General features: G+C 27.0%; 1 protein-coding gene across 5 annotated transcripts in view; it reads right to left on the bottom strand.

Moving 5' to 3' along the window:
* Positions 1–24,258, bottom strand: part of LOC129957204 (RIMS-binding protein 2-like) — a 388,720-nt gene that overhangs the window by 31,635 nt on the left and 332,827 nt on the right. For 3 of the 5 annotated variants that reach the window (XM_056069422.1, XM_056069421.1, XM_056069425.1), the window contains 14 exons: positions 23,917–24,075; positions 19,507–19,596; positions 17,898–17,996; positions 15,462–15,560; positions 13,575–13,933; positions 11,751–11,826; positions 11,523–11,669; positions 10,750–10,845; positions 9,702–9,889; positions 8,227–8,308; positions 6,229–6,390; positions 4,637–4,774; positions 2,778–2,954; positions 1,787–1,935 (listed from right to left, as the gene is read on the bottom strand). In XM_056069422.1, the coding sequence (XP_055925397.1) occupies positions 1,787–1,935; positions 2,778–2,954; positions 4,637–4,774; positions 6,229–6,390; positions 8,227–8,308; positions 9,702–9,889; positions 10,750–10,845; positions 11,523–11,669; positions 11,751–11,826; positions 13,575–13,933; positions 15,462–15,560; positions 17,898–17,996; positions 19,507–19,596; positions 23,917–24,075 (2,021 nt within the window). The remainder of the gene's footprint in view (positions 1–1,786; positions 1,936–2,777; positions 2,955–4,636; positions 4,775–6,228; positions 6,391–8,226; positions 8,309–9,701; positions 9,890–10,749; positions 10,846–11,522; positions 11,670–11,750; positions 11,827–13,574; positions 13,934–15,461; positions 15,561–17,897; positions 17,997–19,506; positions 19,597–23,916; positions 24,076–24,258) is intronic. The other 2 variants (XM_056069423.1, XM_056069424.1) reach the window with 2 other exon arrangements.

Raw genomic sequence — 24,258 nt, 5'->3', positions numbered from 1 at the left:
AGTATTTTAACCGCCTTCTTTAAGCATTCATCTCCTTTAAGTTAAATAAACGGTCACTCATCCCTCTTAAGTATTTTAACCGCCTTCTTTAAGCATTCATCTCCTTTAAGTTAAATAAACTGTCACTCATCCCTCTTAAGTATTTTAACCGCCTTCTTTAAGCATTCATCTCCTTTAAGTTAAATAAACTGTCACTCATCCCTCTTAAGTATTTTAACCGCCTTCTTTAAGCATTCATCTCCTTTAAGTTAAATAAACGGTCACTCATCCCTCTTAAGTATTTTAACCGCCTTCTTTAAGCATTCATCTCCTTTAAGTTAAATAAACTGTCACTCATCCCTCTTAAGTATTTTAACCGCCTTCTTTAAGCATTCATCTCCTTTAAGTTAAATAAACTGTCACTCATCCCTCTTAAGTATTTTAACCGCCTTCTTTAAGCATTCATCTCCTTTAAGTTAAATAAACGGTCACTCATCCCTCTTAAGTATTTTAACCGCCTTCTTTAAGCATTCATCTCCTTTAAGTTAAATAAACTGTCACTCATCCCTCTTAAGTATTTTAACCGCCTTCTTTAAGCATTCATCTCCTTTAAGTTAAATAAACTGTCACTCATCTCTCTTAAGTATTTTAACCGCCTTCTTTAAGCATTCATCTCCTTTAAGTTAAATAAACTGTCATTCATCCCTCTTAAGTATTTTAACCGCCTTCTTTAAGCATTCATCTCCTTTAAGTTAAATAAACTATCACTTATCCCCTTAAGTACTTTTAACACCTTCTTCAAGCATGCGTCTCTTTTAAGTAAATTATCACTCACTCATCCCTTAAGTACTTTAAACACCTTTTTTTTAAGCACTCATCTCCCTTAAATAAATTACCACTCATTCCCCAGAGTTCTGGCTTTTACTTCCTATATCCTCCTCTCTTCCTATTAATTCATCTTTTATAATTTGTAGATAAGATAGAATAAATTAAAATTTAACCATTAGTGTTGTATTTGTTAGCCAATTTTGAATGGCCAATGAAAATACAGGTTGCAATAAATGATAAGATTAATTTTAATAGAATTATTTAAGCTTGCCATTTATTTTTATGCCACATTTGCTTATATACACATTTCTTTCCTAAAGAATACTATTATCTGTCATAGTAGAATGAGAAGAACATAAAAAGAAAATTCTCATCATAACAGAACTATTTTTAAAGTTGAGAATTTTAAGTAATATTATATAATTTTTGAAGACACCAAAATACTTTATGAAGTTTTAGTTTTATTCTTTAAAGAAAAATACAAAAATATATGGAAAGAATATATATTATGCAAGAGTAACTTTCTTTCAAGTGGGATTTAAAAGAACAATGGAATTAAAACTTTGTTTTAAATATGCTTGAACATTTTAGACATGTTTAGCAACACATTCACCATAAAACATTAATTAATACAAACATGATTTTACCAATTCAAGAAAAATGAATTACAATTTATTGAAAAAAAAAGAGAAAGTAATCAGAAATAAAGCAAATAAAATCAATTTTTTTTGTTGCCCTTTATAAAGATTAACGATAAATTCATTTTGAAGACAAATTTTAATACAACTTACACAAACACCTAATATTTTTCAGGTCTCTTGAATGACAAATTCAAATAAATGCATCTCCATGGAAACTACACTTTTTAAGCTGAGATAATATATTTATTATGCGAACACTATTTCTGATAATAAATTCATCCCATAAAAAAATTTGAAAATGCTATCTACTGAGCTAAAAAAGATGACTAAATACATACCAGGGTTGCAGCAACACCTTTCAGTAATTCAACAGGTATCAAGCAAGGCATCGAATCAATTGACAAGTTATCACCAGATTTTGTTTTGACTGTTACAGCTCGTTTCTTTAAAGGAGCTAAGTTCATCATATCCAGCAAAGCATGATCACCTGTATAAAACATTTCAGTATTTATATCATAATTTAAAAAATTATAATTTTTATGTAAAGGAATGTTAACATTAATGTTTGATATTTTAAAGGCATCTCTACCATACTAAAAAAATAATTTTCCCTTCTTTTTACAAGAGAAAATATTCATATACAATTATTACACTTTAAAAAGAAACGACATTAATAAATAATTACATAAATTTTAACAAGATTCAACTAGAAAATTCTATTAATCATAACCTGGATTTAAACTGCACTTTTAATGGATTTTTCTATAAAAAATGGAAGACAAGTTGATGCACTAGGGGAATGTACAGGATATAGAATTACAGTAAATTTAGCAGTGTCAATTATGATCATAATACGTTTAAAAGTAAAAAATGTATTTAAACAGAAATTAGTCTTCAATATGCATATTCTCTGTTTTTAATAAAGTGAAATGCAAAGAGGAAATATGATTACACTTAGTCATAAAATGACTAAATCCACAAGAAAGATGGCATGCACAAAACTTAGAATAATCTAATGCTAACTTTTATGCTAGACAGCTAGAAATGCATATTACAGCATGCATAGCAATGCGATTATTCTTTTTCAATGCTATATTTGGGTTAGAAGACGAAAATCATATATTAAAACATACACATCAGTGGTGTGCTTATAGTTCTTTGCATGCTATCAAATTGAGCAGTCTTTGACTGTGATCTTTTATCAAACTACAGTAATTAATTACATTGTTTCACTCATAACATTGTGTAAAATTTGCACAGAACCAAAAATTATATCCAAAAAAAAAAAAAAAAAAACCCATTCCAAAAATAGAAACATGGAATTCTCACCTGTAGGGCTGTCAACTTCACTCACTTTCCGATCTCCAGTATATACTGCGTATCCTGTAACCGGTGCACCATTGGAAGTTCCTCTGTTGTTTATAGTTACTGGAAGCCAAGTAACCAGCAATGTCCCATCTTGTGGACCAGGTTCAACTTGAACATCTAGAGGAGGTTCTGGAAGACCTGTACATGAAAATTTGCATAATGTTAACACAAAAGGCATTCATAAGAAAGGTATTGCGCATCTCCTCAAAGGTTCTTTCATATTACAGCCGCTCCTCTATGGAAGCTGTAATGTCCTTATAATTTTATGTAGAAAAGTTAACATTTAAGATTAAATGTAAATATATTTAATAATTCAATAAAAATTAATAAAAATGTTTTTTAAAAAAATGTGTCTCATAATATTACTTGCTGCTATTTCTTTGAACTTAAAATTCCACTGATATTCAGGAAATTAAATAAAATGAAATTAGCATCCATATTAGCACTATTAGGTAGAGATTTAGTATGTTTTAATAATATATAATAATTGATTGCAATTTAACAATTTTCAATGCTAACATCTTGAAACTAAAACATGTTAGGATACGAAATTCTCTATACAATCATAAAAGTAAGTTCAAATACTTTTTTTAATAAATGGATTGTTAATACTTTCTATCTATTATTATCATATCTTTTTAATTAAAAACATCAGTTGGATGTAAGTTATTTTACATGTCAAAAAATCTTCTAAAATTTAAGTTATAAAATTAAGTTATTTAAATTCCAACTGAAGAATAAAAACTTAATACATATATACAAATTTACAACAAAATAATTTAATAAAAAAAACACATTTGCAAAATATTTCAACAATGAAACACAAAGAACTTAATGTACATTTATAAGCAAATTTACATTTTGCACTATTTGTTCATGCAACAATGACACACCGAATTGCATTTAATGCATCAAAAATATATTTGCAAAATAATAAATTAATTTATAAAAAAAAGGAATAAATGCAAGATTTCACAAAAACTTAAAACAATAATTATTATTTAAGACAAATTAACTTTGAATTAAGATAAAATGATGAATGAAAAATGTTTCTGAATTTCCATTACATTAAAATTTTAAATATATGGATGAATAGTGGAATTTCAGTGCCAATTTGTAGTATTTTTAAATGCCTTTTAATACTTAAATTATTGATTTCATATTATTTTACATAAGAAATGAACCTAATAAAAATGTTTATTATAACTTCTAGCAGTTAACTGATATCAAAATTTTATTAAACTAGAAAAAAAATTAAAGATTTTTCCTATTAAAAATGATATTTGACTAATCTTAGCCAATAAGCAATATTTCTTATTTTTGGTAGAACTCTTAATGTTATAAAAAATGTTAGTTGATATTAATAATTAGACAAATTAGTGAAAATCTGAAAGTTAAAAATTTAAGATGTTATGCCAATTAATTTTATAAAACTAATAATTAAATATGAATGAATTTTGATAAAATTCAACTAATATAATAGTTAATATGTCATAAACAACTACTTTTAAAAGAAACAAAGCACAAGATAAACAGCCAGACTTATCTGCAAGCATGTGTTCACCATAACTGCACAGCCAATCGACGTATATTCATTTTGCATATCTAAGGCACAATGAAGATCAACTGCATGGTGTAGGTAAGTTTAGAAAGCAATGCAAGTTGGTTATCAGTGATTATTTGTAAAGAGAAATTACATTTTCTACAGTTATACCTCCTTGTACCTATAGATGTGCACTTGACACCAGCAAAGCAGAATTGTTAGTGCTCGGAGAAGATTACTCAGAAGAATCACATAGAGAAGGTAAAAAAAAATTAACCTTTACAACCTTTGGGGAGTGTTTTAAACTCAATAGCAGAAGTCAACAATCCAATTTTTTTTGGGTTTTCATGATTGAAGAAGAGGCGTGCAGGACGTGCTCGTACGGATACTCGGTAAGTTGTATTGGGAGCTAGACCTGGAATCAGAAAAGTTAGGATTACTCATAAATTCTGTTATTTGCGAATTAAATTTAAATACTTCCTATTCAAGTATAAAATTAAAATTGTTTCCTAGCTTTATTAATAACTAAAAAACAATTTTCAAAAGTTTTGAATATCAGATGGTTGTACTGAATACAAGAATTCAAGGAACTTCTGAGTAGCTACAGTGATAAAAATAATAAAATAAAATTATAATCCATAACTGGAAATAAGAATTTGAATTCACTTGGATTCTGTAATTTGCTGATAATAAAAATTGTTTATTGAGAACTAGTTATGACCATTTCTCATGAAAATTAGTTATGACAAAACTATTAATATTTTGAGATTATATCATATATATAAATATATTTAAACAGATGCATGGTCCAGGAGAAGAAACTTTTGAAATTTTAAAATTCTGATTTATTTTATTCCAGAGACATAATTTATATAGATAAAAAGTGGCAAGACAGTCTATATGACGGCACAAGAGCAGAAGAGAGAAGAGACAGAATTCCCTTTCAATCTTTTTACTATGAGATTCTGATAGGGATTTCTGCGACACATATCGATTTAAGAAAGGGAAATTTAGATATCTTTAAAAGAATGTTGTAACCATTAGGGATTTTTTTATCCCTTCGTTCAGAGCATGAGAACCAGCTGAATTTTATTAATATGTGTGTGTGTAATTTTTAGAAGGGACTTTTTGAATGGAAAGTGGATTCTTTTTTTTTAACCACAAAAGGCACACAGGAACAAAGGTGTGATGCGTGTGTTCGCACCAGAAGACAAGAGCAAAAGTGGCAGGATTTTTCTCTTTCGTGGTTTTATTATGGGATTCTGATAGGGATTTCTTTGACACGTATTGATTTATGAAAGGAAAACGCTAAAGATGTTTATCTCTTCACTTAGAGTGTGGAAAACAAAGAAAAAAGCAATTTTTAGAGCGCGCGTTGGCAATAATTAAATGTCAAAGTGGAATTAGGATCAAGAAATAAGAGAAAATTTTGGGTTAAAGGCCACATGAACTAATTTAAGGTAAAAATTACGGAATTAATTAAGATTTAAATTAAATTAAGATGTATCAACACACACACACGATATTAATTATTAGGTTATTTAGTTGCTTTTCTTAACATTTTATCAGATTTTATTCTCATCCAGACAGTTACAATGGAATGAATAATTTTATGCTAGAATATGAATAGCTCTGAGTAGAATATTTTTACATTAATCATGAAATATGTTTATACGCTGATTTTGGGGTTTAATAGAATATTAGAGTGCACATAATTTTTTTAAAATTTATGGTATAATTTTCTACTATTTAAATATTTTAATACGTATACCAGGTCAAATCAGAAGCATGTGATTGCAAATAACCATGCTGAAAATTTTATTTTTCCCAATGTGCTTTTGAAAAATTTAATTAGTAAAAATTACTTACCGGAAATTGGGTGACGAAAAATACCCGGCTTTAGAGTTTTAACTTCCACACTGTTAATGGCAACAACGTGCTGGAAATTGCTGTTGCTTGGTAACCAAACAATAACAGCTGAGGTAGAAGTTACGTTAAGAGCTTTGACGCAACTTGGAGCCAAAGGAATATCTGAAAGGTACAATGAACCATATGCTTATTTTTTGCTTTCTCGTATATGTGGAATAGAGAAAGTACAATAATGGTCAACAGAATTCCACATCGAGATTTTTAGACCTCACTGAGTTTGAAAAACAAATTTTTGGAGAATGTACGTTTGTATGGCTGTTCTACTATAGTTTTACATGATAACTACTAAACAAAGAGAGTTAGGTAGTTAAGATTCAGTGCAAAGATTTAACATCTATTATAGAGGTACCTGTCAAATTTTGAACCAAATCCAACAACGGGTTATTTGTCAGTCGATTTGTACTTTCAGAAACATGGAAATGCGATAATTCAAAAACTTAATTACTTAAATATATTAAATATGATATAAAATTTTGTGACTACAAGTGCAGTTTTGTCAAATATTTGTTCCAATCGGTTGAAAGAAACATGTTTAAAGCCCAAATTCGATTTTCGGAAACTATTAATGGCATACTAAGGATTAATCGTCAAAAAACTCGCCAAAGATAGATTCAGTAACAATGCTAAATTCATGCCAAAAGTCACTATTTCGTAACCTTTGGACACCAGTGCCATGCAAGGCGATCTCTGGCATGACAAGTTTATTAGAAAGTAGGCGAGAAAGCTTTAGGGAAACTACACCCGCCAATTAAAAAAATCATAATAAAGAAAAAAAGAGAATTATATATTTATTAGACACTCTTTTCTTGCAATCAAATGGAAATCCATATTCCTTTAAAAATTAACTTACAGAAAATTGTTTAGTTATAATATAACTAGATTCTTCATAAAATATTCCTCATTTCTAATAATGCTGTTAGCAATTTCAAATCTATATCTAACCACATTATTTCCTGAGTACGCCTTGGCGTTACTTCTTTCTCCTTATTTTGTTTCAGTTTTTATTTATTGATTGATATTATTCGAGAAATATTATCAAACGTTTTAGGAAAGGAAATTTTTAATTGCAATTACTCCTTTTCACAACATATCATAATGGTAACAGAAACTAAATTAAATTTTCTTTTAAAACTTAAAATAAGTCTTATTTGTAAATCAGCACGGAAGAAAATTTTAATATGAAACATAACAACAGAATGCTCAATGCGTGCATTCCGTTCTTCATAAAAAAATTAATATAAATAAATGACGTAAAATGCAGTATTTTCATACCTAACAATGTTTTCTTTCAGGCACTACATATTTAAACATGATCTCAAACTTCAACTTTTGAATTGATTTCAATTCAATGCAAAACTTTCGGTACCACTCCTCATTGTTTTGCGTTGATTCCCATTTTCTTCATTGCGCTTCTTCAGGCGATAACTTCTTACGACCCTCCCTTTATTTTCTGCCCATGCATTTTGAGGCCTCAAAAACCCCAAACCAAAACAACATCATGTTTTCACATGATAATAAAATAGAAATATACCAATTCATAAATATTCAACTTTTGCATAGGAAAAATAATGAGGAACATGTTTGTCACACACACAAAAAAAGACAATATTAAATTTCAAAAATAATATGAATTGCTTTGCAATGTTTTTAAATAATTCACCTAGTGCTAAGCATCTAAAAATTTAGCCTGTTTTACAACCAATCTTAATTTGTATTATTTAATATAAAAAATATCATATTAATTTGCTAAATCTGAAAATGAAGTTGTAAATCTGTAAGAATTAACTTTTTAACATAATTCCGTCTCTTGCTCAACATTCTTTTTTTTAATAAGTTTATATTAATGCTAAAGATGCTGAGCCATTACTAATAGCAGTAATCATTATTAGACCTATTTTGTTCCATTTCATCAAATATTTTATGATATATTAAACATACCTTTCCCAATTACAATTGTACAAGCAGCATCCCGAGAATGACGCCCAGATGGATTCACTGATCGTACACTAATTCGGTGAGGCTAAAATATAAAAGATAATGCTATTTTATATAAAAATTATTCTAATAAAAAATCAATATTATCTGATATCAATAGATTTGTTTTCTAGAAGATGACAAAATAATAAAAAGCTAATAATTACATTTAATTAACTATACTAGTATATTAACTGCATGTTAATGATTATTTACAAAATCCCCCCTCCCCCTGCTAAAGATTTAACACTGGTAAGTGCTTCAATAATTAAAATTCATCAATAACATGCAGTTATTACAAAAGTTTATGAATGGCAAGTGGTTACTTTGTTAATATCAAATCAGTTATAAAATCCTATATTCGTTTTTACTTTATTTAAATCAGTAAACACAACTACACTGATTTTTAAATGCCTTGTTGACTGCATTTATATTGCAAATTTTACGCTCAACTCATATTTATAAAAACCCACAATGATGCAACAAAGTACAGTATCTAAGTTTTAATAAAAAAATTGAGGCCATTTTCTATTATTTACTTTGGAATTAAAAATATCTATGGAAGTTGATAGCTGATTCAGTTTACTAGAGAATTAAAAGAGCTTGATTTTTAGAACTTCAAACTATAATAACTATAATTTAATAGTTGATTTTAGGCCTTAGAATCAGGAAAAGTAACATTTTATTAAAATGATACCTCAATATATAAATATGTCACAAGTTGAAATTGCTTTTAGATTGAAAATACAAATATTTTAGAACTGTTATAAAGAGTTTGTTCAATTTAAATTTAACCAGAAAATAACAAAATTAAAAAATAAATAAAAAATAATTAAAAACTATCAAGAGATACCCTTCTTGAAGTGTCATTTAGCATGATATAATTAAGATATATGATTTTGTATCTTTAATGAAAGATTGAGAGTTAAAATATATTAAAACACAAAATCTATAAAAAAAATTATAAAATACTACTTATTGGATTTAAATTATAGATTTCTATTTTATGTTCAATTTTCAGACATGCCATAATGAATTAATATATCTAAATTCATGTTTAATTTTTTTTCTCCATATACTATAATTATATTTATGTAACATTTATAGGTACTTTGGGATTGTCCCGTTCACTTGTTAATGCTCACAAAAATGCACCAATCCTCGCGAAATGCGCCAAAGAATTGGTGAAAATGTGCCAATCCTTTGGCGCCATCATAATAAAAAGTTACCTTTTGGCGACAATATCGGGTTTTGCGAAAATGGTCGACGGGATAATTCCAAAGTACCCCTTTATAAATATACCTTTTGTTATCATTTTACTAATATCATTTTAAAAAACATTTTATAAATGTTGCTATGATAGATTTATAATCTCTTACAGTATACAGTATATTTTAAAAGATATTATTTCATTGTTAAAAAGTGAACAAGAAACTAACCTGATTGCAATCAACTCCTTCTACTAAAGCTCTTGTTTTTTCTGTAGCCCTGATTGTAGCTTTTGGAACCCCATCCACATAAACATGGTAGGCTTCCACTGCTCCTCGTGGAGCATCAGGTACACACCAGCCTATTAGTATGCTCTTATTCAATTGCCTTTCTAAAACCAATCTAGTTGGAGCTGGGACTATATATATACAAAAAATTTATAATTGTAGTGCTTTTTATTTGAAAACAAATAATATAAACAAATTTATAATGAATAATGGAAGCCACTATGCAGTATCAAATTAAGAAATGTGCAATATTCAGTTCTAGAAATTAGGCAGCAATTAAGAATGTCAAAAGAAAAACTTCATAAAACATAAAAATATTTATTAACTGTAAACATATTTCTCAATATAAGAAAATTTAACATATTTTTAAAATCTTCATTGTAATATACAAGACAAAAAAAAAAAGAAAAAAAGAATTAGAGTATAAACATGTTTTTTTTTTTTTTTTTTTTACTAATTAAAAATATGCAACTTACGCTAAAGATTATTTATCTCTGAAGATTAAGGAATTTCAAATCTATTATAAATTTATGTAACATTTTCATTTATGAAATTTGTCCGTAAAAACAATTACAATGAAAGCTGACAAAACATTTCATAAGATTAAAACTTATATAGTAGCAAACATACATTAGCCAATTTTAATGAATTATCTTAAACACTTTTTCTGTGTCTGTTTCTGTGTTATTAATATCATTTAACAGCTCAAAAAATAATATAATTGTCACTTTTTACACTAGCTTTCAAATTTTTAAATTAGGAATATCACTTTAAGAAATGATGGATTATATTCCAAAATGAAAGAACAAATGTTTATAATTGAAAATCAATAAGCAGTAATTATTTGTTAATCAAGAATTCTTAACCTTGTCTTGAGGATTTTAATAGATTAGTTACTTATATCTCTTTATCTGAAAATAAATTTAAAGAAAATCACCAAAAAGTAACTACTTTTCCCTCAAATTAAAAAAACATTTATATATATATATACCTGGACCTTCTTCTCTTTCTAATTCTGTTAAATAATCATCTTCAAATTCCTCCATGTCCTCTAGATCAATGTAATCATTCATTCGGTGGAAATCCTCTAAGACAGAACATTTAACACAATTAATATTTAAACAACAGCTTTCAATTTTCCTTTTTAAAATTGCAAGAAATCCCATCAAAATATTTAGAAATTTCATAAAAATTCAAATTTGATTTCCCAAACTGAGTCTTTACTTTATATTTTATCATGATTATTAAATAAAAGCATGCAACATTATAATGCTTAAAACACACAAGAAATATTCTGTAAAGACGTTTTCATATAGCAGAAAATAAATATTAACCTTAAGATAAATTTTTATATGAAGTTTATAAAGCAAAATTACAGCAGTGTTAAATAACAATAAACTTTATTATTTCTATTAATTACATAAAAGAATGTGTGTGCATCAGTGTATTGAAATTAGAACCATTTTATCTAGATCTTTCAAATTTTATACAAATATATTTTGAGTAAGAATGTGCATCATAAATGATTTTTTTAATTACTGCAAATAATATCAAATTACATTAATGAAACAATGAAAACAGCTCAAAGTATGAGTTAAACAACTCAGATCAACGAAATTTTAATTTTAGCACATTTTTAAGCAAAGTCGCATCATTTAAAGGTAAACAGAATCCAAATGCATTTGAAAGTACTATGACTATAATATATATGACAGTATAATTGGAAGTAAATATGACAGTTATTTTTTTCAAATTAATTGTTACCTGTTGTTATTTTGGATTCGAGACGGCAAAATAAATTAGGATCATCCCCAGCTAGATCTCCATCATGAAGTACTAAACTTGATGTGCCATCATCAGAATCCCTTGTCCCATATAAAACTTGGGACTGGAACTCATATAAATCTTCACCTAAATATTAAACAAAATTAAGAAATTATAAAGTATCTAATTGCTGAAAACTTAAATATATAAGAAAAGAAAGAAGCATACCAGTTAACTTTTCCACAAAATTAGATGGGACCAGCCCTTTCCTTCCATCTAGGAGTTCCCCATTGAAAAATCCATCCTAATCAAGCAAATACATCATAATTTCAAAATGCTATAAACAAAAATTTTATTCAACAAAATCCATGGTATTTACAATAATAAATTTGGTTCATGTTATTAAGCCTTGAAACATGATAAAACATTTTCCCCCTCCTGTAACAGATATAACATCTTTCAACAACATTAAGAAAGTTAAGATTTCAAGATAAAAGAAAGAGAAAGGTATTATTGAATTAATTCATTTTCATGCATTGTGTTAGTTGGCAATGAATGAATAGCACTACATTCAAAACTGAGTCAAAAGAAAAATAAATAAATGAGTTCGACTTGTTGAAAAATGTCATTACTGTAACAAAAAAAATCATGCATATTAATTTATATGCAATATATATTGCACACATATTGATATGCATAACTTTTTCTAGACAACTTGAATACATTGCTTTTTTCCAATCACTTGAACATATTATATTATTAACTATATTATGAACTATTTTTTTCTCAAGATTTGATAACTTTTATTATATAATAACGATCTTGTTAAGACTTTGTAATGTTACTTCCCAGTGCTGTTAGTTCCCCAGTAAGGAAGACAGTTTTACAGATAGCTTTGATGGATACGAGTCAAAGACCCTTAGGCGACATTGCCGGGAAAACTAAATTCAAGAAATAACAAGAATCTTTGGGATAACTCCATTAAGAAACGAATTTCGACGATCTTTATAGAAGTTTTTCAACATGTTACGATAATTATAAAAAGCCACGAAACTGAGCTGCAATCAGTCATTACTAAGTCAGTAATTGAGTTCAGCTTCAGCTGTTGAAAATAGAAGATTTGAGACGTTTAAATAGTCGCGCTAAGTCAGTCACGGTTAATAGTCTCGCTCACAGACGTGAGCTCTGAGTGTTTTGTGCAGTTATAGTTATTTATTACCGATTTGCTGCCTATGTTCTGCTTTTTTATAGTAAATACTGTTTTTGTGTACATATTGCTGTATGTTTTGTCACCTGTGTGTTCATGTTTTCTTGTAAAATAAAATGGCATTATTTGTTATTGGGTATATTGGACTTTCTTCTCACCATATATCCACTGTTCTGTATCTTTGATTTTTTTTGGAAATTTTTTTCATAACAATATGTTTAATTTAGCAAGAAAAAGAAATAGGTATTTAGTTTTGTTTCTATGCATACTTTAAAAGAGCACAGAAATTAAAACTGAGCTCTTAGATGATAAAGGTTAACCAAGACAGAAATAAATAATATGAATTAATTATTATTATTATTATTTGAAATTTGCTTCATTTATTTCCAACTACCTATATTTATCTATGATCGAATGAATAGTAATAACTGTAAGTATAACTCTTACAAACTATTATTAGATATTTTTCACAATTATTTATTATAATTACTTCATACATTTTTAAATGATAATGAAAAAAATATCACAATACTGTCAATAAAAATTTAATTTAATCTCATACATTATCTTTTTTTAACTTGAAAATAAATACAAACCTACTTTAATTAGAATTATAGTTAAAAATAATATTAAATAAATTGATAAAAAATTCAAATTTCACAGTGTTCAGAGTTTATTAAAAAAACTTTTAACTATGTACTTACATCATAAAGATGTAATTTTTTTAACATACATATATATTTTAAGAATATTATATAACATAGTTTGTTAATAATACAATTCATTTTTAAGAATTGCTAAAAATGTTAACTTATTAAAATTGATTGAAAATATTTTAAAATTACCTCATCCATATCACCAAAAATCAATACATAATCGCCAGCCATTAGTTTCATTTCTGCCTCTGGATTTTCATTAGGGCTTTGTTTTATAGGATCATAACTATATCGAGCAATGTAAACTTTGCAACGCCCTCTATGAGGTAAATCAATAAAGTCAGTTTCATCGTACATATCTTCTGATTTGATGGTGGGTACTCCTGGTGTAGAGCCATATGGAGTACTTGGAGGCAGAGATGGTAAATGTGAACTGTATTGGCTATGTTGGATATTTCCAATAGGCACACCAGTGAGCGAAGCTGTTCCTGTTAGTGGTGTACTGCTTCTACTACCAGGTGGCGTGGCTGAGATAGGTCTTCTTGTTGCTGAAAAAAGAAAAAGAAAAAATGTTAAGAAAATCAGTTTTTAGTGGCAATGGGTGATTTTCAAACAATCCTGTTCAAGCTGCAACAATCAAATTTTTAGCATATTTAATTAATATAATACTCAGGGGCATTTAATTCAGTGGCTTAATTAGTCTGTTGCTAAGGCATATCACTGATCCTGAAGTTTATTACATTAATTTTGTTTTAATTTTTAATTTACATTTTTTTTACTCATAACTTTAAATATCATAGAAATAAAAATATGTTTCAGTCTTATATACAGACAACAGCAAAGATTTCAATATTAAAAAGAATAGAGAATTTTGATTGTCATTAGTACAATCTAAGTTAAATAGCAATTTACCAATTAAGTACAATCTAAGTTAAATAGCAAATGGAACATGGAATATTAGAAAATACAGAACAGAAATTATTGACAAATTTTTCACAAGTAATTGCTATAAAATGCTTAGAAATTAAACATTTATATTAATTTCTTATTCACAATACTATGAGGCAAAACATATCTTAATTACTTAATTCTGTCTTTTTAAAGTACTTAAGTTCCTTCATTTGCTAGAGGAATTGACAGTATTACTCAAAAATAATTTACAGCATTAACAATGTTTCCATAAATGAAATAGAAATAATTTACAGCATTAACAATGTTTACATAAATGAAATAGAAATAATTTACAGCATTAACATCACCACAAAGGAGCTACCAAAATCTAACTTTTTTAACACTTAGTAATTTTTTTAAAAAATACTTTTAAAAACTAGTAAAAGAAGATGTAGAAATTGATTAAAATTTTCTATGAAAAAACAATGTGTGAACACAAACTATAATAATTTTATTATTAAAAGAATTTATTGCTAGTTTCATTATTATCAATGTGATTGAAGTCTATTAAGGCAAAACATACAGTGATGTTTCAATTGAAATATAACAGAAAGAGAATTATAAAGTTTAGGTTTGCAGTGTTATACTATACAAAAATCCTGTTTGTCAAATATGATTTTTACCTAACAAATTAATTTCTTTGATATTTAGGATCTCATAATATTTGAATTCTTAATGATCAATGGTCCATTCATAAGTAATAAGGTGAAAATACAAATTTCTTTTATAACCAATAAACAAAATCCTTATAAGTAATAAAGAAGCAATATTGTTAATGGGACAAAATTCAGTTATAATTTTTTGTTATTGGGCATCTAACATAGTTGGAAAACTAAACATTCTTTTTAATAATAAATAAACAGATATTTCATTAAATTTGTTACATCTGAGAATATTCAGTTTATTTTTAAAATACTCATAGGTTTCTTTTACATGATTTTTTTTTAAATTAAAAAAAAATGTTAACATTATTACTTTTTAAAAGACAGTTTACAAAAGATGGATCTGAACAAAATTTTACTATATTATATATATTTCCTAATCTTTTATACCTTTTTACCAATCAATTAATATTTTAAAACATTAATTAATATTAATAATACTAATTAATTAAAAAATACTTACAAATATTTGCTCTTTTCCTATCTAGTTCTGCCAATATTTTATTGTCTTGCTCTAGTTTTGCCATAAGTACATCAAGCTCTTTCATGGTTAGAGATGATTCTGTAAGAATTAACTTGGTTAATAAATAGTAATCAAAAACATAAAATTTTGAGGCTTAAATTTTAATTTTAAATAAATACTAATCTTAAAACAAATACTCTTATTACTCTTCTTCAGGTGGAACAGTGCTGTGACATGTTTTTCTGATTATTGATAATCTATGTATATATAAATTAAATAATAATCTGGTAAATAAAATAATATTCCATTAACAAAAATAACAATAAAAATGTAATCTATTAAATGAAAGTATTTTATCTAAATAAAATTACTTATTTAAATAGATATGTTTTATCTATTCTCCCTCTACTTAATTCCATATTTATTTACATTTTACTCTATGCAGCTAAATATAAAAATGTATTTTTTCAAAGGATATCTTTGAAAATAATAAAAAAAAAATATGATTCACGTGGCAGTAATATCCCAAGAAAAATACTTTAGAAGATAAATTTTGATATTTACTTTATCAGATAAGGTGGTATACTGAAGCAGCAATTAAATATTCTGTTAACAGCAATGGAGTAAAACAATAAAGGTAGATTTTTAAAAAATAAAGTAAATCTAATAAAAATTCTAATTAAAAAAGTTGGATGCTTTTACAACATACTTAAATTTTGTTAGGATTTATTTCACAAAAAAAGCTTCAATTGTAATTTCTTTAAAGTGTAAAGAGATTAAGTTGATGGAAACTTTCATATATACACATTTTGAATAATTTAATCATTGATTTTCAAATAAATCATTTTATAAAATATGCAGCTGTTTTTAAAAAACTTATTCAGCCTTTTATTATTGATTTTTAATTGTTATTTCTGAATTACAAATTAATTATTTAATTTCAAACTTGCAATCTGTTTTTATAACTCCACATACAAATATTATCATCACATATATTTTTATTCATTAGTTTAATTACATGAAAACTTTCTTTCTAACCTGAACCAGAAATGCTTTCAGTCAAATCATTTGTGAGATATTATTATGTTTTTTAAAAAAAAATTTGGCTTAAGTTTTAGAAAATGGATATTAAAAAAGCAATTTCCTAAACTAATAGAACGCTATGGGGTATTCCAGATCTTTCTGTGTAAACTGTTACTTTTGTATTAAACTTGTTAAGTTGGACATACAAAATATTGCAATGCAAAATGAGTTGAATATGAGTTAACCACTCAGTTAATACATCGAATACATTAAACAAGATACTATACAACTCACAAAGTTCGCAAAATTTTCAGTAATATATTTAAAATTTTGCTTATGAGGTCTTGCTAGTATCACTGGGTTTAAATAATAGTACTATCCTTAATATTACAAAAACATAGTCCACAGAAAATATATTTTTAACATTTATTTATTATTATTATTTATTTTACAAGGAACAATACCAATATTTAATTTTTTTTAATGACAAAAAGCAAAAAGTTCCAAACTATTCAACATTCAAAAGTTTAATTACTTAAAATAAATAATTTCAAGCAGTTTATTTATTTCATTAACTTTGCATTACATAAAACATTTGATAAATTCATTTAATATAAAAATAAAGGAATAAAAATAATAATATAAGGAACTAAGGCAGATAGTTACTTAGCAAGATGGAAAATTTTTTGTATTACTATTTGAAATAAATGCAAAGAATAATACATTAATCATTAAAAGGCTTATTTGCATAATTTGTTTTAGCATACATGCAAAAAAATCAAACATCAATTCACGAGTCCTCTAATACTGACAAAACTGTTTGCTAAAGCAAATACAAATCATGCTAAAATTTCATATAACCAAAATATGCATTTAAATAATGGTTATATTCCAAAATCAATTAAAACGTATCAGTATTTGAAAAGGAAATGGGTTGATCAAAATCCTATAGTTTAATCCTTGATCTTTTTGACTTTTGATTAATTTTCATATAATATTTATAAGAGAAGCATTAAAATAATTCTAAGAATTTAAAGCACATTTAATTATTTTTAACCAATAATTTCTTAAATTAAAAATATCAATCAATATATTCTCAGCTTTCAAAAAGAAGTTAGCCTTAAATAAGAAATCTTAAACGGTTAAAATATTATTTTTGTAAAAAAAAAATATAATTTTTATATTTTAATATTTTCTCTCTTACTATATCTTAATGAATTCTAATTACACCAATTTGAAAAAAAGTTTGAATCTATCAAACATTTTTTTAAAAATTAAAAAATTTTCCTGCAAAACAAAACAAAATTTTAGAAATAAAAGCTTAACACAAAAGTAGCAATGCACTACTGCCACTAGTTAGATTTGAACAAAAGTGCCACTGTTGGGCTGCGAGCGAACGCTACACATACTTACGTTTGGGAAATCTAGCTTTGTTGAGTTGCCAATACATTTGTTTATTCCTCTCAGATTCAATTAATAATTGGTCAATAGCAGGTGAGGAAAAAGATGATTCTGTCCAAACATTTACACTCATAAGGAGAATATATTGCATAAATAAAGCAAAGTTAAGATATAAAGTCTTAGATCTTGACTTCCTCTGTATTTGTTTAAGAATAAACTAATGTTAAAAACAGATTTAAACTATTTTTTCCCCCCAAAAGTTACTTTTCTGTAACTTAATTTTAAAAAAAAATCCTTTTTTCCCCCCACATCAAATGAAAAGAGTTTAACATTTTATAAACACAAAATGATTTATTTAATATTATTTATAATTAACAAAATTAAAATTTTCCATTATTCATTTAGTATTTAGATTAGAAGCAATTTAAAGGAATCATTCAAAATCTGAACTTGTAAATAATTTTCTGAAGACTATAAACTCATAAAAATTATCCTTAGGCAAAGAAAAATGTTTTCTTCTAATACCAAAGGAATTATACTAAATAAAAATAGTAATAACATGGTTATGAGAGAAAAAGTGTACCTGATCTACTTCTTTTTTTTTTCAATTAAAATTTAAAATAAAAAAGTATTTTTATATGAAAGGAGCATGGACATGAAAAGAAAACATAACTGTCATAATAATTTCTTTTTATTTCATCTATTAAACATGATGACAACTTGTAACCAAGTTGCAACTTAATTTATTGTTTTGCTTCAAAATTGAAACAAAAATATTCATATTTTTAACTGATAAAATTTTAATTATAGAAGGCAAATAAAAATTATTATTATGTAAAGAAAATATTTCCTACTTTTAAATCATAAAAGTTGATATAAGTCAGATTGGATAATAATTTTCTATCAAAAACAATACATTGCAAATTTTTTTACATACAAAAGATAATTATTATACAATAGTAGCAACCATAGAACTGTATATTTTCAAATGTTATGCATATAAAAATTCATATATCAAATTTTTAACTTTAAATGACAATTTACCAAACATTAAAATTTAAATTGATGCCCTTTAAATTAATTTTCAATTTAAAATAAATAATGCTGGATTTGGTTATTGGAATGAAAACTACAATAATAGATTATGTAAGTATTAAGAAAGTTTGTTTTTGTGTATTTCAAGAATCTAAATTAAAGCAATATTTGAAGTTGGGTCCTAAAATTGTTACTTTACACAATTCTAAAGCAAAATTCATTACTTACAGGCGGTTACAATATTTCTAATAAATATTAATTTTTTTATAAATATGAATATTAATATTCAAAATATGAAGCTTAACAATATTGAAAAACATATTTAATAAAAAAAATTCAAAAATAAATTAAGTATATAAATATTTATATTAGTAATGTTTATTAATAAAGTCAACATTAATAAAGATCTCATTAACAAAGAAATGAAGAATTCACAAAACTGATAGGCAAATAGAAGTGGAATTTATTTTATTAATGCACTAATTTTGCATATTATTTCCCATTCTGCTCATTTCATCTGTTTTAAAAATTATTTATAAGATTCTCAAAAATATATCTAAGATTTATATAACTAAAATTTAATTACTCATATTATGCCGATGAGTAATTTCTTCTTGTTTTTGGTCTTCAAATTGTGCTGTTAATCTTTCCATATTATGGGATGTTACAGGTGAACCTGAAAATAAACATTTAATCACAATAATTTTAATAATTTTTATTAAATAATAATATTTTTGGGAACACTTTTTAAAAAATTATATTACGTAAATAAAGAAATCAACAAACTGTCATCAATCAACTGTCAACTTTATACAAACAAGTGTGTATAAATAATATTAATGAACAATTGCATTAATAAGAAATTTGTAGAGCATGCATAATTAATTCATTTATTTTAATAAAATAATAAATATCAAGTTTTAATTGAAAAATGTTTTAATTTTTAATTTTCTGATATATAAGGGAAGTTTCTTTGAAATATTAAATGATATCTAAAACAAATTTAATATCATAGTAAATTAAAAAGAATTACTTTTACTTTAGACAAAAATGTTGTTTACATAAGAGCACTGGGAGCTGAGACACTTGTATAATTTGATGCAACATAATTTCTTATAACTTTTTACATAAGTTTCAACAACTTTATGTAGCTTTAGGCTTTGTAAATTAAATGTGTGATATCTAGCATACTTTCCACATATTTATTTTACATAACTTTAATTTGCCTAAACTTAATTTGAATAACAATTTACTTACATAAAAATAAGTTTAGTAATATTTAGTGATTTTATCTATACTTATGATGGATAAATTTACATAACCTTATTTTATGACAATTTAATTTGCACGAATTCAGTTTCTGTAATTTTAGTTAACCTTATATAGTTTCTCATATCTATTTTGAATACATTTTCTGACATATTAATTAAATTAGTTAATTTACAAGATTTACTTATCAAAATTGTCCATGAATTTAGCCGAGGAAGTTCCCTTTGTGCAATTTTCAGTGAGTTTCCAAAAGTTTACTTTTATAAGTTTCCACAACTTTATTGTATACAAATTTTAGTAAACATATTTTGCATAAGTTTCTGTGGGTCTATGTTACACGATTTTTAGTAAGTTTATTTTCCATATCTTTCCATGGATTTATTTTGCATAATTTTCTATGCGTTTACTTTGCATAGATTTCTATAAGTTTATTTGGAATAATTTTACTATGAATCACCTTTGCATAATTTTCTGCGTTTATATTTTATAACTTTCTATAAGTTAATTTTTCAAAACAAACTCTTAATTTTTTAAAAAAATTTACTGTGTAACTCTTTTTATGTTGTTTCATTTACTCTACTGTTCATAAGCTGAATTTGCATAACTTTAAATAAATCTTCTCTGCACAACTTTCAAATCATTAATTCAGATAATTTTCTGCAAATTATAAGCAAGTATAATTTCAATATCATAACTCTCTATAAGTTAAAAAACAAATACAATCATTGGTAATTTTATCAAGCATAACTTTCAATAAGTGCACAAACTTTAGTTTTTGTAAGCATGTACATTTAGTTTGCTTAGCTTTAGTTAGCAAAATTTTACTTTGCTTTAGTATATATAATATATGTATACTAATATATACATATACTAAATATCTATGTATAATATACATAATGTATGTATACTAAAGCAAAGTATATGTATACATAATATATATATGATTAATGAGTGTAAGTATAGATAATTTTAATCTATGTGTAATTTTGGTGTGATGAAGTTTATTTTGTATAACTCAAGCTATAAAATTCCAAGCAGTATGCGTGGAATTTGAAAGGTGGGTCGATCATACCACATCTACAGTGAAGAAGTAACAATCAGCCATTTATTTCTTCTGATCAGAACACAGTTAAAAGGAGCAAATAATTCAAAATTCTTTTATAATATCGGGATAACGCAGTACCATAAGGAAGCAATTACAAGTAGATTAAGATATGCATAAATGATTGGACAAGTGAGAAGTATGGCAAAAGAATAAATCAGCCATTAATCTCAATCAGCAATCATAAAGCATTGCTCCTGCAAGTCAGCCGGTAAAGACTGACACAGTCCTTCAACGATCACTTATAAGTCAATGTATTGTTACAAATCTGTAATTTTGCAGCCCGGTACGAATAGTGTCATCGTGAGAAAGACCATTGTAAGATCTGTCCTGTGCATGCTGAGCGGGTGCCGCGTCAATGACCTCAGAGCTTGGCGACAAACTTGGCGAGCATTTGGCAGCTTGGCGATGAATTTGGCGAGTTTGGCGACTAAATGGATAATACCAGAAAGTTCGAGAAGTTTCATGATCCATCCAGTAATAACAGAGATACACCCAAGTACGCCCTGATTGGTCAGAAGATTCTAGCCCCGCCTCCCGGAACTATAAAAGACGGGAACTCTGAAGCGACGAAGGAGTCGTATGGATAGTCAGAGGCGGTGTGTGTGAGAGCAGTCGGAGTCGCCGACAAAATAAGATCTTGGAGGATTAGACAGCAAGCAAGCTGCTAAACTTACAATTAAATGCGCTGAGTAATTACAATTGAGTGGCGGTATTTGTTGTAGAAGAAAAAATTTTGTAACAGTATTAATCATCTATGATGAACTAAATGTTCATAAAGTATATGCAAGAAGGATATACAGATAGTTTACTCTGGGCATAAATCTAATTGTATTAGAATTTGACAGTACTTGCATGATGACTGACACATTGGAAAAGATGCATTTTTGCAAAGTATTATTTTAAGAGAAGAAATGTGGTCAGATTCATTATTCTCCTCTCAAAACTAAAATCAAGCCTGGAGTGGGAAAAATGTTTGTTCACCAATAGAACAGAGATGCAAGACTTGACTTTCAGCAAAAAAAAAGTTATGGTCATAATCTTTTGGAATGCAGCATAGTCTTTTCTGGAGGACTATCTAGAATAGGGTTGTATAACCAACCAAGCCAGACAGTGATTTACTGGCCATCAAACTGAAACTTGCATTAAAGACATTGATGCTTATTATACCCTTAAAGCATGAGTAATTAGAGCTACTTATAGAACTAGAACCCTAATCTTGCTCCATTTAACTTTGGGCCACTAAAAGATGCAATGTGTGTGCAGGACATGCAAAGGAGATATACAGGGTGTTTATAAAGTCCCGGACCCATTTTGATGTTTAATAACTCATAAAATAATAAAGATAGATTAAAATTAATAACATAAATGGTTAAATAGACTCAAAAAGTTTCATGACCCTTGTCAATGAACTTCCACGTGTGCCCCCTTCGTCGCACGGAGAATATCAAGTCGATAGTCAATTTCACGCCAGGTAGCGACAAGCATGTCGGCATCCACAGAGCCATTTGCGCACATTATGGCGATTAACAATGCCAGAAACATGAAAGGATGCTTCATCGGAGAACATTATGCTCTTCAGAAAATCAGCAGCATCTTCTATCCTCCTTAGCATATCTGTTGCAAAGGCCATCCTCCTAGGCCTATCGTTCGGTTCCAAAACTTGAACAATTTGAACTTTGTATGCATGCAGTCTTAATTTTTTCTTAATAACCTTGTACACCGTCGAAATTGGCATATCCAATTCTGTTGCCGCTGATCTCACAGATATTCTAGGATTGTGTAAAAATGTCTCTCTGACACGCTCAACATCAAAATCACTTGTGCAAGGACGTCTGGAACGTTTCTTATCTTCGATACTTCCAATTTCTAGAAAATTCTTTTTCTACAGCAAGATGCTGTTTTGGGATGGAGGATCTGTTTGGTAAATTCTTCTGAAATTTCTCTGTGCTTGCACTATCGATTTCATTTCTATGAACCACCATAAAATCTGTGCTTTCTCTTGTGGTGTACGCATTCTCCTTAATATCCACTCGAATAAAACATCACATACAAAAGTACTACATAGAACAAACACATCAAAAGTAAACATATCATTGCAATAGTTGCCAAAAACAAAAGAGAGAAAAATGCAATTAATAAGCAGACGATATTTAGAAAAGTACAGATATTTAGACTGGAAAATGAAATTATCTGAAATTAACCACACGCGCAGACGATATTTACAAAAGTAAAAATATTCAAACCTGAAAAGGAAAATATATGAGTTATTCCATCAATAAATGCCATAAGTTTGTTTATATCTTTATTATTTTACGAGTTATTAAACATCAAAATGGGTCCGGGACTTTATAAACACCCTGTATTAATGAATAACTTTCCAACTCCAAGTTTTTTTTACCTATGGGAATACATAAGCTAGAGAATTAAATCCATTACAAAGGTAATGGACTGAGTAAAGACATGTCTATTCAAAGCACTTTTTAGTCTTTAATATGAAGAGATGACATTTTTTTATTTATGCTCGCATCTTATATTATTACCGGTAAAAATTTAATTTCCTTTATGTAATTTTTGAGTAAATAATTTTATTTTTTCTGTGAACAATAAAAGAATTAAACATACCAACTGTGGCTCGAGACCTTTCTAGTTCTGCTAAAACTCTATTATCATGTTCAATGCGTGCTATGATTTTGTCGATTTCATATGAGGTTGAATTAAGTATATTAGATGAAACAGGTGAAGATGACGATATCGTTGTGCCAGGAGAGATCATATTTGTACCTATAAAAAGTAATTTAGTGATAACCACCAAAACATGTGAAGAAGAAAGCAAGTATACATATCTAAAGAATAAATTTTATTTTATTATTTGTAACATATTATTTCATTTTTGTTTTAGTTTTTAGAATTCTTCAGGAATAGTGACTCTTTTGGTTTGCTTACCAAATCAGCATTCAAAATGAT

The sequence above is a fragment of the Argiope bruennichi genome, chromosome 11 (genome assembly GCF_947563725.1).
Source record: "Argiope bruennichi chromosome 11, qqArgBrue1.1, whole genome shotgun sequence".
NCBI classification, from domain to species: domain Eukaryota; kingdom Metazoa; phylum Arthropoda; class Arachnida; order Araneae; family Araneidae; genus Argiope; species Argiope bruennichi.
This window is presented reverse-complemented; position numbering and strand designations above follow the sequence as displayed.